We start from the raw sequence: 14,466 nt of genomic DNA, 5'->3' as shown, positions 1-14,466 counted from the left end.
CTGCAAAGTCAATTTGCAGCTTTCTGTACTGCAGGAAGTCTATTGTTCCTGAAGCTGGAAAATGATTTTCTGGGTTGCTGGCTGGAAATTTCACCTTTTTTACTGGCTAGAGGAAGGTTCTCGGGTCTGGTTTACTCTAACACTTGTCCATATCCCTACTGTGTTCATCCTAATTTGACGTTTGTTCATAAGTACTGGAAAACCTTCGTTCACCTGTTTTGTAGCGTTCAATAACTTTTTCTGTCATGCATACAATAGGGACACATTGTACCCAACGCAAAGAAAATCTAGATGCACTCTGTCCTTCAGAGTTCACCGGTTTATCCCACAGAAGTGAAGGGAACTTCCCTTGCACCGCTGACAAATGTCAAAATTAGAATGGTTGAAAAAGTTGAATGGTACTTTGCTACATTTGCTCTTGTCTTGATGAGCCCTTCTCTATACAGCTATATATTTCTGGGTGACGTTTTGTTTACAATATGTGATTGTCCATGTTATTGTTGGCCATTTTTGGTTTTATGTGCTTTATATTACATAATTAAGTTTCTGCTAATGTCATCACTGGAGTTTGTAATCCAGTTATCTGTTGACTTGCTTCCTTTATGTGTTACTGCAAATCTAATACAATGTTCTTTAGAAGAATAGATGAAGAGGCTATTTATTTCATAAGAATTATTTTGTGTGCTGATCTTATTTTATTCAATTTTTTTTTATTTTTTTAAAGCAAATCCTTGAACAAAACAATCTTTTTTTTAAAACCTTTTTTTTTACCATCCCATTTTCCCCTTTCTCTCCGTGCCTTTTCTTTGCGTGTCCTCCTTTTTACCTTTTTTATTTTGCGGTCAGTGGTAGCTCATGTTTGCTAATCACTAATAATAAATTTGAGAGCCAGACAGTAAAATCTAAATTAAAGCCACTGGTGAGAGGTTAGAGCTGCTTTCAGGCTTTATTAATTTCTGGATTGTTGTTAGGGATACTTACTATTTCCTTTTTGTCCTGGTGACCGCTGTCTTTGAGATAGAAAATGAGAGAAAACCCAACATTTGTAGTTGTCTCCAGAACAAGAATAGGACAGGAAGTGTGGCGGGATCACCAGGTGACTATAACGGTAAAGAAACTAATGCAGCCACCACATCTAAGGCTGGCCATACACCTATCAATTTTTTTTGTTCAACTCGCGGGCTGAACGAAAAAAGTTTACCTGATTCCTCCATCAACACAAACAGCATGCCGATCGAGGAATCGCCACTGTATGCATCTTATTCTGACAGGTGCCGCCGATACCTGTCGGAATACCCAATCGAAGCGCTCAGCTCATTGGCTGCCGACTCTGATCGCACAGAGATTTTCCAGCCCCAGCTGAAAGGTAGTCGGCAGCTACCCACACACTGTGCAAATTTCGGCCGGTACATTAAAAACCATCCGGAATTCTACCAGTGTATGGGCACCTTTTATGGACGGTAAGCTGTGATATAACGTTTTTGTTCTTGGATTTAGATGAAATGTTATAAATCCCAATGTATTTTCCAGAAAGAAACGCACTTTTTTTTTAAACAAAATCTTATTTGAGGTTTTAAAAGACTATAGCTGTCACAGAAGTGTGGCTTCTCCACCCCACCGATGGCAATTGAATTATTCAAAAATCTAAGATATCTTGTATCTCTTGCCAATATTCCAACATTAGTAGGCTTTCTCCTTTAGACAATAGACAGTACTATGTATGTAGCAAGTATATGGTCAGCATCATCAATAGGAGTAGAGCTTGCAAGGGCTTGTGCAGATAGTCAAATACAGCACATATTCAAGTGCATAACCTTACATTTAAGATCAGTTTGAGATGCTGCTGAGTTTCTGTAGTTGAGCTGCTAAGCTGCAGCAATCTGTTTTGCATTCCTATTGACTTGTATCAACAGAAAAGCCATTCTGAAGGGAACTAAACCCCATCTACACAAGCACTAACAGAGATGCTGATATGCCAGAGTTTATAGAACTTAATTCTTTGCTTTCCTTGGGGACTGCAGCAAGTCATGTAGTTGCACTGTTTTAATGCGGTTGTTGGGTTACTGCAGATGTTCGGTTAGCAATGGAACCACTTTACCTATTCAGGACACTAAAAAGGAAAATATTACATTGCACATATTTAATGCATGATCATGGAAGGTATATATTGTGCCAGTATCTGGAGTATGCTAGAACTATGAGGTGAGTGAAAAGCACTCGCCTCATAGTTCTCCTTTTAACATGTTCTTACAGCCTACTTATTGAAATGTGTAAAGTTCTAATATTAAAGCTAAACTGGAATAGTGACATATACAGCATTAATGATACAGCCAGGGTAGCCAGGAAGCAGATTAGTAAATTATAGTTGTTGATGGGAATACCTTTGGTGAGAGATGTTAGCTCTGAAAATCTCCTGTTTCCTTTTGTATCCCATGGCATGTTGTGAGTTGTGACAGCATTCAATATCAGTATCATTGATTTTCCTGCCTTTTTCTTCTACTCTAGTAATGATGCTGCACAATCTGATGATGAAGAGAAGATGCAACCTCATCAAACAGATACAGATGGAGGAAAATTGAAGCAGAAAACGTAATTTTCTTACAGTAGTTATTGCTTAATTTTTCTATTTTTCCTATAAGCTGTATTGAGAGTGAAAACATGCATTTGTGTTGCAGCATAAAATAATCTGACACCATTGTAGTTGTATCATTGAACAATGATAAGCACCTGAAGCCTGCCTCTTTGTGGCTCCTGAATTATCAGGTAGTTGCAGGCACCATAGGTTACCTTCACTCAGGCAGTATTGTTTGGACATGTTGATATTCTTGACAAGTTGACTATAATGTTTGCTGCCCCCTCTTTATTACCAACTGTTGTATAGTAATGCATAACTGATCTGAATTATACGGTGCTGGGCTTTGTTCAGGGGTTTCTCTACAACCTTCCTAAAGCTGGCCGAATCTCTCCGTTCACATTCCCCCCCCAAGAAACCTTGGCTTATAGGGCCTATGAGTGCCTCACAGACATTGGATAATTTTCCAAAAACTGCAGATAACCTTGATCTCATGTCTATGGACACCTCTTCACTGGATTCTTACAGAAACCTTGATCTCATGTCTATGGACACCTCCTCACTGGATTCTTACAGTAACCTTTAGCTCTCCGAAACAGGAAGAACACCACAAGTCTTTATATTTAAAAAAAATTGACAAAGTGATATTAAGCCTTATTTTATTGTTTTTATTATGAGAGCCAGACTTGATTATAAATGACTTGTTTCTTTTTGAAATGTTTTTAAACTCTGTGTGCGAGTGTCTCCATCATGAGGAGACACCTGTGCGCGCACGTTCCTGCAGTTAGCTGCATGCATCCATAGAGACACACAGCTTGTGGCAAGCCATGCACCCCCCCCACCCCCCTCTAACACAGTCACACTTTGATGGCAGAAGGAGTCTATGGCTCCTCTGCCCTCAGTACCCTCCCCAAGGGCCAGGAAGTTTGGGGTAAAGCAGAGTATCTTCTTGGTCCCGGCAGAGGAGACAGCTGACCACAGGTGTGTGTGTGTCGGGGGTTACAGAAAGCTACTAGGCATTTATTGTACATTCCATTTCATCTCCCGCCGCCACTGCAATAACTGCCGTTCTTCGACCCGCTTCAGACTATCAGCGGTCTCTCCTCACAGGCTGTAATCGGCTACAGCAGTCTGTGTCAGAGGGACACAGATTGCTGTCTGCTGTTAATCAACAGAGGTGGACCTGAAGGAGAACTTTCTCCTTCAGGTCCCCTCCTCTGCTGATTGACGGCAGGCAGTGTGCTGGTGCGATAGTCTGCCTGCCATTGGCTATTGCAGTTTGAAATAGCCAATAGCAGGCTGGCTATTGCTCCCAGCCACTGCCTACTAGGTTTACATTCAGTTGTGAGGCAGCTGTCATTCCCCAGCTAAAGCTATTGAACTGGAAAGGTGACACTAGGGGTCTGATAGACCCCTAATGTCACCTTAAAGAGAACCTTTCATCTCCAATGATTTAAAAAAAAAAGTTTTAAAATACCAAAAAAGAAAATGAAAGCCCCCCCATCCACCACGAAACACCCTTGTGAAAAAAACCTGGCTCCTAAGTTTTTTTAGCTGGCTCCTGGATTCAAAGAAAATTTGTCAAGCCCTGACTAGAGGTATATCTATAGCCAAATTTGTTTTGTTTCAGCTTTTGGATAAAGATGGAAAGGAGGGAACCTCTGCCAGGTTTACCTGCCATTTATGCCCTCACTGGAGAGATTTGTGAGTGTCCTCTCATTTTCTGTTGTGTCTCCAGGACAGGAGGTAAAGGGGGTATCTCCTCAGTGGGACACAGTAAAAACTAGCCTCATGGGGTTTAAATCCTTCTTTACTCTATCCAAAACGAAATCAAAAGTTTAGCGTATACTGTACATACGCTTTAAATGTATGCTAGAGTAAGATTACCGTAAATGTACTTTTGTATGTTGAGTGCATTTTTGTTGCTCTTACATTGGTCTCTCTGTTTCAAGGACCCAACTGAAGAAATTTTTAGGAAAAAAGGTGAAAAGAGCAAAACATCTGGCAGAAGAATATGGCGAGAGGGCGGTGAATAAAGTGAAAAGTGTCAGAGATGAGGGTGGGTAATCCACATGATTTATCTATAATCCGTATGCCTTTGCCCCTTTTAAAGCAGATGTCTTAAAATGTTTTACATTTAAAAATGAGCACTTCAGTTCTATGTTCTTGTTTGTAACATTTATTTTATGCTCATTTCAGTACATATCAGGCTTACGACTGAGACATCCACATTCATATTGTTTTAAAGATGAATAGGGAAATACATTGTAAATGTTTACTGAATTTATTTGAAATATCATGTAAAGTGGAAATGGAACGATTTCTGCTTTTTATCCATCTGCTCTTTTTAAAGCATACTGTAATTTGATGCTTAACCCTTCCAGATTTGATTGCTCAACACTCAGTGTGGCTAGTGAGGGAACAGCAGCTCGCTAATGAGGCCAGCCCTGTGTTCTCTCCTCTAATCAGGAAGATCCATTTGTTAGATGCACAACAACAATGTTGCATATTAGCAGGCCTTTAGATTATTAGACACAATTCTCCCCCATGCTGTTCGTGTGGAAGGAAGAATCTTTTAGATTATTTGCATTCAACTCACAGGCTGAAAGAAAGCAATATTCTAGTGTATGGACAACATTACTCTGGAATACTAGACATTCTGAAATATGAAAATATGAAACAATGAAATATAAAACCATGAAATATGTTTTCTACCTGTAGTTTGTTAAAAAAAAAAACATTTCTAAGCTTGTGTGCTATGAGGTTTTTTATTTTCCTGTCTGCTCAGTTTTTCACACAGACCCGGATGACCAGTCGTCCAGTGATGATGAAGGAATGCCCTATACCAGACCTGTGAAATTCAAAGCTGCTCATGGTTTCAAGGGTCCCTATGACTTTGAGCATATCAAAGTGGTACAGGATCTGAGTGGAGAACATATGGTAATATTCGCGTCTACTAACAACTATAAGATTATAAAGTACTGGCCAGTCATTTAATGTACTGTTCTCATTTCTTTTAGGGAGCTGTGTGGACCATGAAGTTTTCTCACTGTGGGCGGCTGCTTGCCTCAGCTGGACAGGACAATATTGTCAGAATTTGGGTTCTCAAAAATGCTTTTGATTATTTTAATAACATGAGGATCAAATACAACACAGAAGGCAAGACATTGCTAAATGATTTGGTTTTCAGTGAGACCAGCAAATCCCATTTGTTTTAAGAAGACTCTATTGTGTTTCTCACTAATTCAAGTGGGGTTTTTTTTTTTCTTTAGCCGACATTATCATAAGGTGTCAAGTCGTTCCAGCAGCCATGGTTTTCATAAACTGCATTTATGATGGTTAACTAGCCTGAAATAGCTGAATGCAGTTTGTATCTATAATATTAGGCTGTATCTGTACTATAATGCAGGTGGTTCTGGATGTGCATTAGGCCCAAGGGGCAAAAAGGAATGATTTATATGGCACTGCCTAATATCCTAAAAAATTAAATAATATAATATTTATTATTTTTTTTAGATCTGTGATGGAAGTGAGACATGCTAATGCCTTTGGTTTTAAGAAGGTTCTAATGCCCCTTTCGCTAGCTAATAAGGTGGAGGGCTTTTTTAGTTCTTTTTAGCCCCAACCACCAGAAGGGGTGTTTAGTTATTACCACCCGTGAGCAGCACAGTAGTCATATCGCCAAATCGGACTCCAAATGTTCTTAGAATAGCAGAGGCAGCAGTGCCCTAAATCTCAAGCTGAAGATATACAGCTATGAGGCTTACCTGGGGACATTCACATACCAGGAAATACACTGATATTTTTTCAGGAGGAATTCTAAACAAAAGGTAGATTTTTCATGGTACTGCTTAGGCACAATAAATATTTCTAGATGTTTCCTAGAACATGGACAATTTCACTTTTAGGCTCACTTCAGTGCCCTCACCCGGTTTCCAGGCTGTTCTGATTGGGCAGAGCTTTGGCATTTCTTGGTAGTGTCGACGTTCACATGTTGGGACACATTTTTGTGAAAGCAGCTGTAGTGTTCATAATTCTAGTTCTCATTCTGATATATGAAAATTAATTTTTTTACAGAAAGACATTTCAGATTACAGATACCATATTATTCCTTATTGATGGAAACAAATGAGTGGTCGCTGTTACTGTGTTTTGTAGGTTTATTATTCTGGATGGAAATGTGTTTTGTAGTATCGTTCTTCAGCCTTCTGAATTGTCTTTTATTTATGACCTTGAAATGTTTTATGACATTTTTGCCCTCTTCTTTATTTTATGCACATTTTATGCACATTTTCAAAGTTTGATTAGTAGCACTACATTAACAGGAATATTATGAGGCTGAAAAACAATTTGAGAATATTCATACAATCAAATGTGTAAAGATTCACTTTAATTATCCAGTTGTGCAGAGAAAATAAGTAAACAGGAATTTTCTTTTCACATGATTTCATAATTGAATGGCATTTTCACACATTCAATTCTTTTAAGTAAATCATCCTCATGTCTTAACCTGTTTTTATTGTTTCTCATTTTAGGGCGAGTATCTCCTTCACCATCTCAGGAAAGTCTTAATTCTTCCAAATCTGATACAGATGGTGGGGTATGTATCTCCGGGTACACAGGTTACACTGCATTTCCCCTAAATATTCTTTTGGCTGGAAAACTAAGCTGTATTATCTTTACTGGGGATGCACCGATACCAGTTTTTCGGTATCAAGTATGAACACCGATTTTTTTTTTTTCCTCTACTCCCGATACTGAAAACTGATACCGGAAGTCCCATGTAATGGCTTACCAGCCAGTTTCCTGATTAGCCATGGAGCCCGCTATCTGGCCAATTAGGAAGCCGGGGGTGGGTAATGACTCTTCCCCTCTTGCTTCCTGATTGTCTGGGAAGCCAGCTCCCTGTTGACGAGGGAGCATGGAGCCAGCTTCCCGGCCTATCAGGAAGGCGGGCAGCGTGTGATGACCCGCTGTCCGGATTCCTAATACCGAAAAGTTCCATTATTGGGTTAAGTATCGGGAGTATTAAGTCTACTACGAGTACTCTCCCAAATACTCGGTATCCGTATTGGTGTATCCCTAATCTTTACTTTCTAATTACCTTGGCAATGAGAATTTAATGTATGCTCCTCTATCTACTGTCAGAATACTTGCAGCTGATTTGGCTGCAATCTCCATTCATCCGATAATTTTCCAACCGGCTTCTTTGATCAGCTGATGGAAGGGTGCTGAGAGTGGTTCCCACTGTGCAATTTTTGGCCGGTTTATCAAGAACCAGCCTACTTGAAATACATTTAATGCACATATATAATCTCATAGGAAGATTGTTGTTAAATTTGTGTTACCTATAGCGTCACACTTCCTTTCTTCCATTCATGAATCCTTCACTGCACTTCTTCTGTGCAAAACCAAATCTCCATAATTTGAAAAGACGTATTTGAACAGTAACTTAAAATATTGCTAACCCGGACCCTTTGATAAATGAGGCCCAGTGAATCTCTCTGTGGCCATACTGTCTTACCTCTGTAGGCTTTTTGGGAAAGTGTTTTTCTTTTTTCTTTTTGTCTTATTGGATTTACTTTTGCAGGCTTACAGTGGAGCAGATGATATGGACTCAGATGATAAAAATGCACCGTTTCGTCCGGTGCCGTTCTGTAAATACAAAGGACACACAGCTGACCTTCTCGACTTGTCCTGGTCCAAAGTAAGTTCATACGTTACAGCAATATTGGCTCTTCAGTCACATGTGACTTTTAAAGCTTATTGAGTGAAAATTGTGAATTGGTGCCATTGCTTATAGCAAGCAGTGACTCCGCTGGGTTACAGTATTTATGATTTAGCACTTTTATTATTAGTCTATTAGTTTCTTCTGATGAGGCTCATAATAGAGTTTCGTTCTTAACTTTGAAATATCCTTGTTTTCTGAACATCTGCTGCTTTATATAGTCCTCAGACACAAGGGTAATGCAATGGCATGTAATGTATGTCACCTAAGTTATTTAAGTTTTTGTTAAACGCTTTTATTGTTCTTCAAGCTTAGTGCGTGGCTCTTTTGAAATGTTAGTCTTAAATGGGGTTTACAAGATCAGACAGATTGTGGAAGCTTCTTCTACATTAACAATATAGAGGCGCATTAAAATAATAGAATGGCCACACTGGCATTTGCTAGTGCTGAAGGCCAGATGGCTGGTAGTTTTAGGCCTAATTCTCTCTCTACTCTGTAAAATAGCTGGCACCTTTTATGAACACTTTGGCTGCACTGAATCCTTCACTGCACATCTGTTCATATAAAACCAAATCTCCATGTTGTTGTTCAACTAAGCTTCCATTATACCTGCAATGATGCTAGTAATAAGTACTGGTCTCTCCATGGTGGTGTTGTCAACTCCTTAATTTCTGTGTATTTATCACTCAAAAATCAATTCTACCAATGCATCCCTCTATGTATGATGATTATTAATAACATAGACATATCTGGTGTAAAATACTGTGATTGGGAAATACTTACACTTGCAGAGCATTCACTTCGTGTTTTGAAAGGGCAAAATGACTTGAGTTTGCCAACGCAATGCACACTGGGATTGCCTTGTCATCAGCAGAGCATTGCTGGGAAATCTCATCTGTAATCTCATGATATCTCGGGGGGGGGGGCATTTTCCTCCCCCGAGATGATGTGCATAGTGATATGTCCTAGTCACATGTCCCAGAAATCCAGGAAGTAAAAGGAGAGCTAGTAATCTGCCTTTAGTAAACATGGCCACTGTCAGAAGACTGGGGAAGAAAAGAGAAATAAGATATGCAAAGAATACAAAGCCGGCAATTCTCTAGAAGTATGTGTTTGTAGATTGTCATTGCTAAATATTTTTAAAGGTGTATTTATTGTTATTTTCAAGATATGGGTAAAGGACCGCTTTAATAGCATTTAGGTGTGGATTACATGGAGATTTCTGATGATGGACAATATTAATATAATGCATTTCTTTCTAATGGAAAAAGTGTGGTACTATTCTTCTTTCCAATTCTAGTTTCCAGCAGCTTCTCTGTTTTTGTGTCCCAAATAATTTGCTGGATAGGGTAACTCCTACATGCAAAGCAAATGGAGAGTGTTGCTTTAGCTGCCAAATTCCTAGTATAGATTAAAGCTAAATATTACACCACACTGAAGAACCTCAGCAGGTTGATGGACAGGAAACCTAAACAGGGGGATCTTATTATGAGATAAAAGTAAATGTGAAATTCAGCTCTTTCAGATACAACAAACTGAAATTTGTTTTGTGTGAACTGACACTTTTAAGAGGGGAAATTGTTTGACGTTTATAAATGTGCCACAGACATTTACCATTGAGTAGCATGAGCTGTTCTTTGTCAGCCTGTCTACTTATATTGAATACGTGAAGTGCTTCCTGAGAATGCACTCCATCATAGAAGCCTGTCATACTCTCTAGCCATTCATTACCTGAACTGCTGGACTGCTTGTTCCTCCCACTCCTCCAACACATGGGTCAGTCTCTACTTTCGTATTGCTTACTAGTGACCCTGATTCAGTGACCTATTAGTCATAATCCTTTTCTGATTTTTTTTTTTTTTTTTATATTTTTGTTATTTTTATACATTTAGGTATTAGATTATTAACTCCAAAGAGCAGGTCCTCATCCTTTTGATTTCTGTTATGTTCTGCAATTACAGTGTATTTATTTTTGCTTTTATAAAGCACTGAACAAGTCCTGAGGTAGAACAGTAAATACATATGGAAGCTGCTCATTTACTTGCATAGGGCAGGTTTTTGTTGTCCTCTATAATCAAAGCTTACCTTACATAACCTCCCCTATTTTCAAAGACCACATTCTCATTTGAATTGGCTGTTGCAACAGATGAAAAGATCAGCTGTAATTCAGCTGAACACTCTGCATTAAGTAGTGAAGATGCAGTATTTAATCAATACGCTGGCAGAATAAAACAACACTACAATCATTATTTTTGTCTGTACCATACTTAACAGTCATTCTTTTTGTCCGAAAAGTCAATTTTGCTGCCTAATTATAGTGAGCAGTCCAAAGGTTCTGGTTAAATGGCAGTTATGCCTTAGCCTGGCCCCTCCACTGGTAATGATCCCTTTTGCAGCGCATAATCAGAAAGTTGACTAGACTCTGGTTCCTGTTGTGTAAGACAACACATGTTGTATTTTAAAGAGCTGAAAATGATATCTGCTATTCTTACCCTTACAGAATTACTTCTTACTTTCATCATCAATGGACAAGACAGTTCGTCTATGGCACATATCCAGGAGGGAGTGTCTGTGCTGCTTCCAGCATATAGATTTTGTTACTGCAATAGCTTTCCATCCGAGGGTAAGTAAGCCAACTTCCTTTGTAAGTGAACCCTGAATGCCAGGCCAGATATAAAAAACAAAAATGTATTTTGTATATTTACCTGGATTTGACTGTACAGTATCTGTCAGACTAAAGCTGGCCATACCCCTATAGAGTATCTGCAGATTTTCTATGGTCAGATGGAAAAAAATGCAACAGATTCCTCCATCTACACTTAACTGCATGTATGTAGGAATCTCCCACCTGGCCAAGCTTCAGTATCTTGCTAGCTGGCTCTCAGAATACCTGAGCAATGCCTGCATCCAATCAGATTGTTCAGTTATCTTTACAGGCAGCGTGGCCGACTAGCAAGATACTGAAGCTTGGCCCAGTGGGAGGTTCCTCCATCCATACAGTTTAGCGTAGATGGAGGAATCCGTTGCACTTTTTCCCATCTGACCATAGAAAGTCTGCAAATCTATAAGTGTATGGCCAGCTTAAGAGTGGGACGCTAAGCACCAATCAGGCTTGGTTAAATGTGTATATGTGCTCCAAATGGAAGTAGTGGTGAGGTGCTGGACCTGGTGGTTATCCATTCATAGGAAGAAAAGAGTCTTAAGCAAGGCCTAAAACGGAGCTCAGCAGCTCTACACAAGGTGGAGGGCCCTCCCAGTACCTGGCTTGAGAAATCCACAAGTAATTGAATCAGAAAAGAGTGCCGAGAAATGTCTCGGGAAGCCAAAGATGTATTTTATTGATCAATGTTATCACAAAGACAACAGAAAGCAGTCAACACAGTTCAGGGGACAAATAATCCCCCTTCATCGGGGCTAAAAAGAAACAAATATGTATAAGCAACAGGCAGATTTTTAAAACATTTTTATTACGATTCACTTAAGGAGAGACACGACCATGTAATGACGAGAAATGATGTGTGCTGCTGCTGCTCGTTTATTGTTTAATTACAGGCTGGGAGCACTGAGGTGTACAAAATTCTATTGTATAATTGGAGTACAGAAAAGTCAGATCAACGATTTTTAGCTGTGCTGTGTTTATCGAGGGCTTGATGGGCTGAAATGCAAATTCTTTGGCCAGTAAAACAGCCCACATATGTTTAGTGTGTATGTAGTTATTCCCTGGAGTTTGGCTCTAAACAAAATGAAAGCGGGCAATCTGGTAATTTTTTTCATGTTTTGGGAGAGTGAACAAATCCCCCCAAGTTGGAGTTCTTTTTCTTAAAGTAAACCCGAAGTGTCATCTGTTTTGACAACCCAGCACTCAACACATAGCAGGCACCTCTGAGTGTCTGCACATCAGGTTCTCCCTTACTGTAAGCAACCCAGGCACCCAGCATGCTCTAGTGGTTCATCCCCATTACATTCCTGCATTGATGGGTCTGATCCTGTTTCCTAAAATGTACTGTTGGTCACACTAATGGGCCAAAATGTGGCTTAGGAGAGAGGGTTAGATGGGGCATGTTCCCACCCATCAACTCGGGTAGTTGCATTTCTTTGTTTGGATCAAGTAGGTGCATAGATCTTCATGTTTGCTTTAAGTTCCAATACACAAGCACAGTAACTTATAGTAGCCAATCAGAATTTGCTCTGCTGATGTTAAACTAGTGCAAATTGATTATAATGACAGATGGGTAACCCAAGTAATTCCACCATGTCAATTCAAGTAAAAATGATTTCTTGACTTTTGAAGACCCATTGACACCACATCTTTTGGGCTGCTTGCTCAACCCAGGCCCAATGCCATGACAAGTTGACATCGATTGTTTCCAATAGGCCCACTTCATACCATCACTCTCCATTGATGTTCACTGGGTGGAAATTGAACGTATTGCCAAGTACTATAATGCGCCACAGCACTTTGAAAAGAACCTACAGGAAAACGAATATTGGCTTCTGCTGTGGGGAAAAAACACACATCAAAGCAATGCAGTGCGCTAAAAGAAATAGATGTCAACCCAAGTGCATTAAACTTACGTGGTGTGAATCCAGCCTAAACTAATACATAAAGGAAATCTGGTTTCCATATATTTTTGCCTGGAAGTCCCTCTTTAATTAGAGAAAAGTGAACAAATTGGGAGATGTCAGATTCAAGTGAAAAGACTTGTAATACCTGGGATAATCTCTGCAAATGAGGCGTCATCAGTGTGTCAGCTCAGGCATTCCTCTTTAAAAAGAAACTTCAAGTTAAGAAAGGTGATTAAAGTAACATTTCTGTTCATTAAAAAGAGCTGTCAGGATCCTCTGCTTAATTCACTTCTTACTAACAGTTCTTGGTCCTCAATCAGGGATGAATCGCTTTTGCTTATGTCCGGGGTTAATATAATGGCTTATTTTTGAATGTGCAATTTGTTGTGCGATTGAATCCATGATTAAGAAAACAATTCTGTTTCATCCCCAGTGGAGTCTGTGATGCAGCATTTTCTCTGTCTCCCAGTCAGGTGAATGTGGAACTTAGTCATGTTCTTGGAGTGTGACGACTAAATTGCGGAAATTCTATGCGCGTCACTAGGTTATAGTTAATGACTATTCGCAGCAATAGCCTCCCACTGTCTTTTTAAGAGCTTCTTTATATAACTCTGTTTATTGGAGCGCTCCAGCTTGTTTTTGAAAAACAAATCTCTTTTATTGTAAAAACATTGATTTTAATTGTAGTAAAACATAGTTTTGTTGTTGTGTGCGTAACACCATGTTTATAATACTTTAATGCATGCTCGCTGTCTGGACTCGGCTGGAGCTCATTTTATTAGTAGCTATAAAAGAGTTCGTAATTGCTCACAAAATGATTCTTCTATTTTGTTGCATCGGGGGATCACTGTTTCAGTGTTGGGAAAGTGCAGATTGCTAATAAAACCATGATGATGATGATGATATAGATTGTCTGCGCTTGCATGCAACATATTTAAAAGGCATGTTTATGTACATAGCAAAAATCAAGATGACTTGATAATAGCATATGTTACTTACTTTGTTCCCTTTTGCCTATACAAGCTAATACTTAGAGGCTAGAGGTAGAGTCATAGATATCTTCCCTGAGAGGCAGGTGTTTAATTGGACCCAAGCTGTCCTAAAATGACATTGAGAAGGACTTTGTAATACTTTGCAACTGCTCAGGGAGCCTCCTGGTTGGCAGCACCTCAACACAACCTCAATGGGTGGGTCATGTGCACTCAAAGGGCAGGACAGTGTTAAAGTGAAAACAGCAATTGACTTCTTGTTCCTCAACATCAACCTTTTGACAGAGAGAATGTGTGTGTTTGCATCTAGATAGAGCCAGTTGGTACGTTTTATGGTTTGTCTTTATGGGGCAGGAATAAGGTTTTGTTTTTTTTCTTTTTTTGCTTCCTCATATTTTTTTAGTGGCACAATCTACTTTCAACTTCTGTGTTTCCCTGTGATATTTGGTTGACCGAGTCTAGTTCTTTACTTTAGCATAGCATCTTTAACATAGAACAGGCTGTATGATTAAAGGAGAACTATGAGGTGAGTGAAAATCTCTCATCCTCCTAGTTCGAGCCGATGTGTGACAATGAAATTCTCACAGGTCGGCTCTATTGATCGGGAAGTG

At 39.4% G+C, this 14,466-nt stretch overlaps 1 protein-coding gene across 1 annotated transcript in view; it reads left to right on the top strand.

Moving 5' to 3' along the window:
- WDR44 (WD repeat domain 44) overlaps positions 1–14,466 on the top strand; it is an 87,755-nt gene that overhangs the window by 60,782 nt on the left and 12,507 nt on the right. The window contains exons 8-14 of the mRNA XM_018558998.1: positions 2,506–2,589; positions 4,525–4,631; positions 5,361–5,512; positions 5,593–5,731; positions 7,108–7,172; positions 8,163–8,279; positions 10,801–10,923. Coding sequence (XP_018414500.1) covers positions 2,506–2,589; positions 4,525–4,631; positions 5,361–5,512; positions 5,593–5,731; positions 7,108–7,172; positions 8,163–8,279; positions 10,801–10,923 — 787 coding nt within the window. The remainder of the gene's footprint in view (positions 1–2,505; positions 2,590–4,524; positions 4,632–5,360; positions 5,513–5,592; positions 5,732–7,107; positions 7,173–8,162; positions 8,280–10,800; positions 10,924–14,466) is intronic.

The sequence above is a fragment of the Nanorana parkeri genome, unplaced genomic scaffold (assembly GCF_000935625.1).
Source record: "Nanorana parkeri isolate BGI_ZX_2015 unplaced genomic scaffold, ASM93562v1 scaffold373, whole genome shotgun sequence".
NCBI lineage: Eukaryota > Metazoa > Chordata > Amphibia > Anura > Dicroglossidae > Nanorana > Nanorana parkeri.
This window is presented reverse-complemented; position numbering and strand designations above follow the sequence as displayed.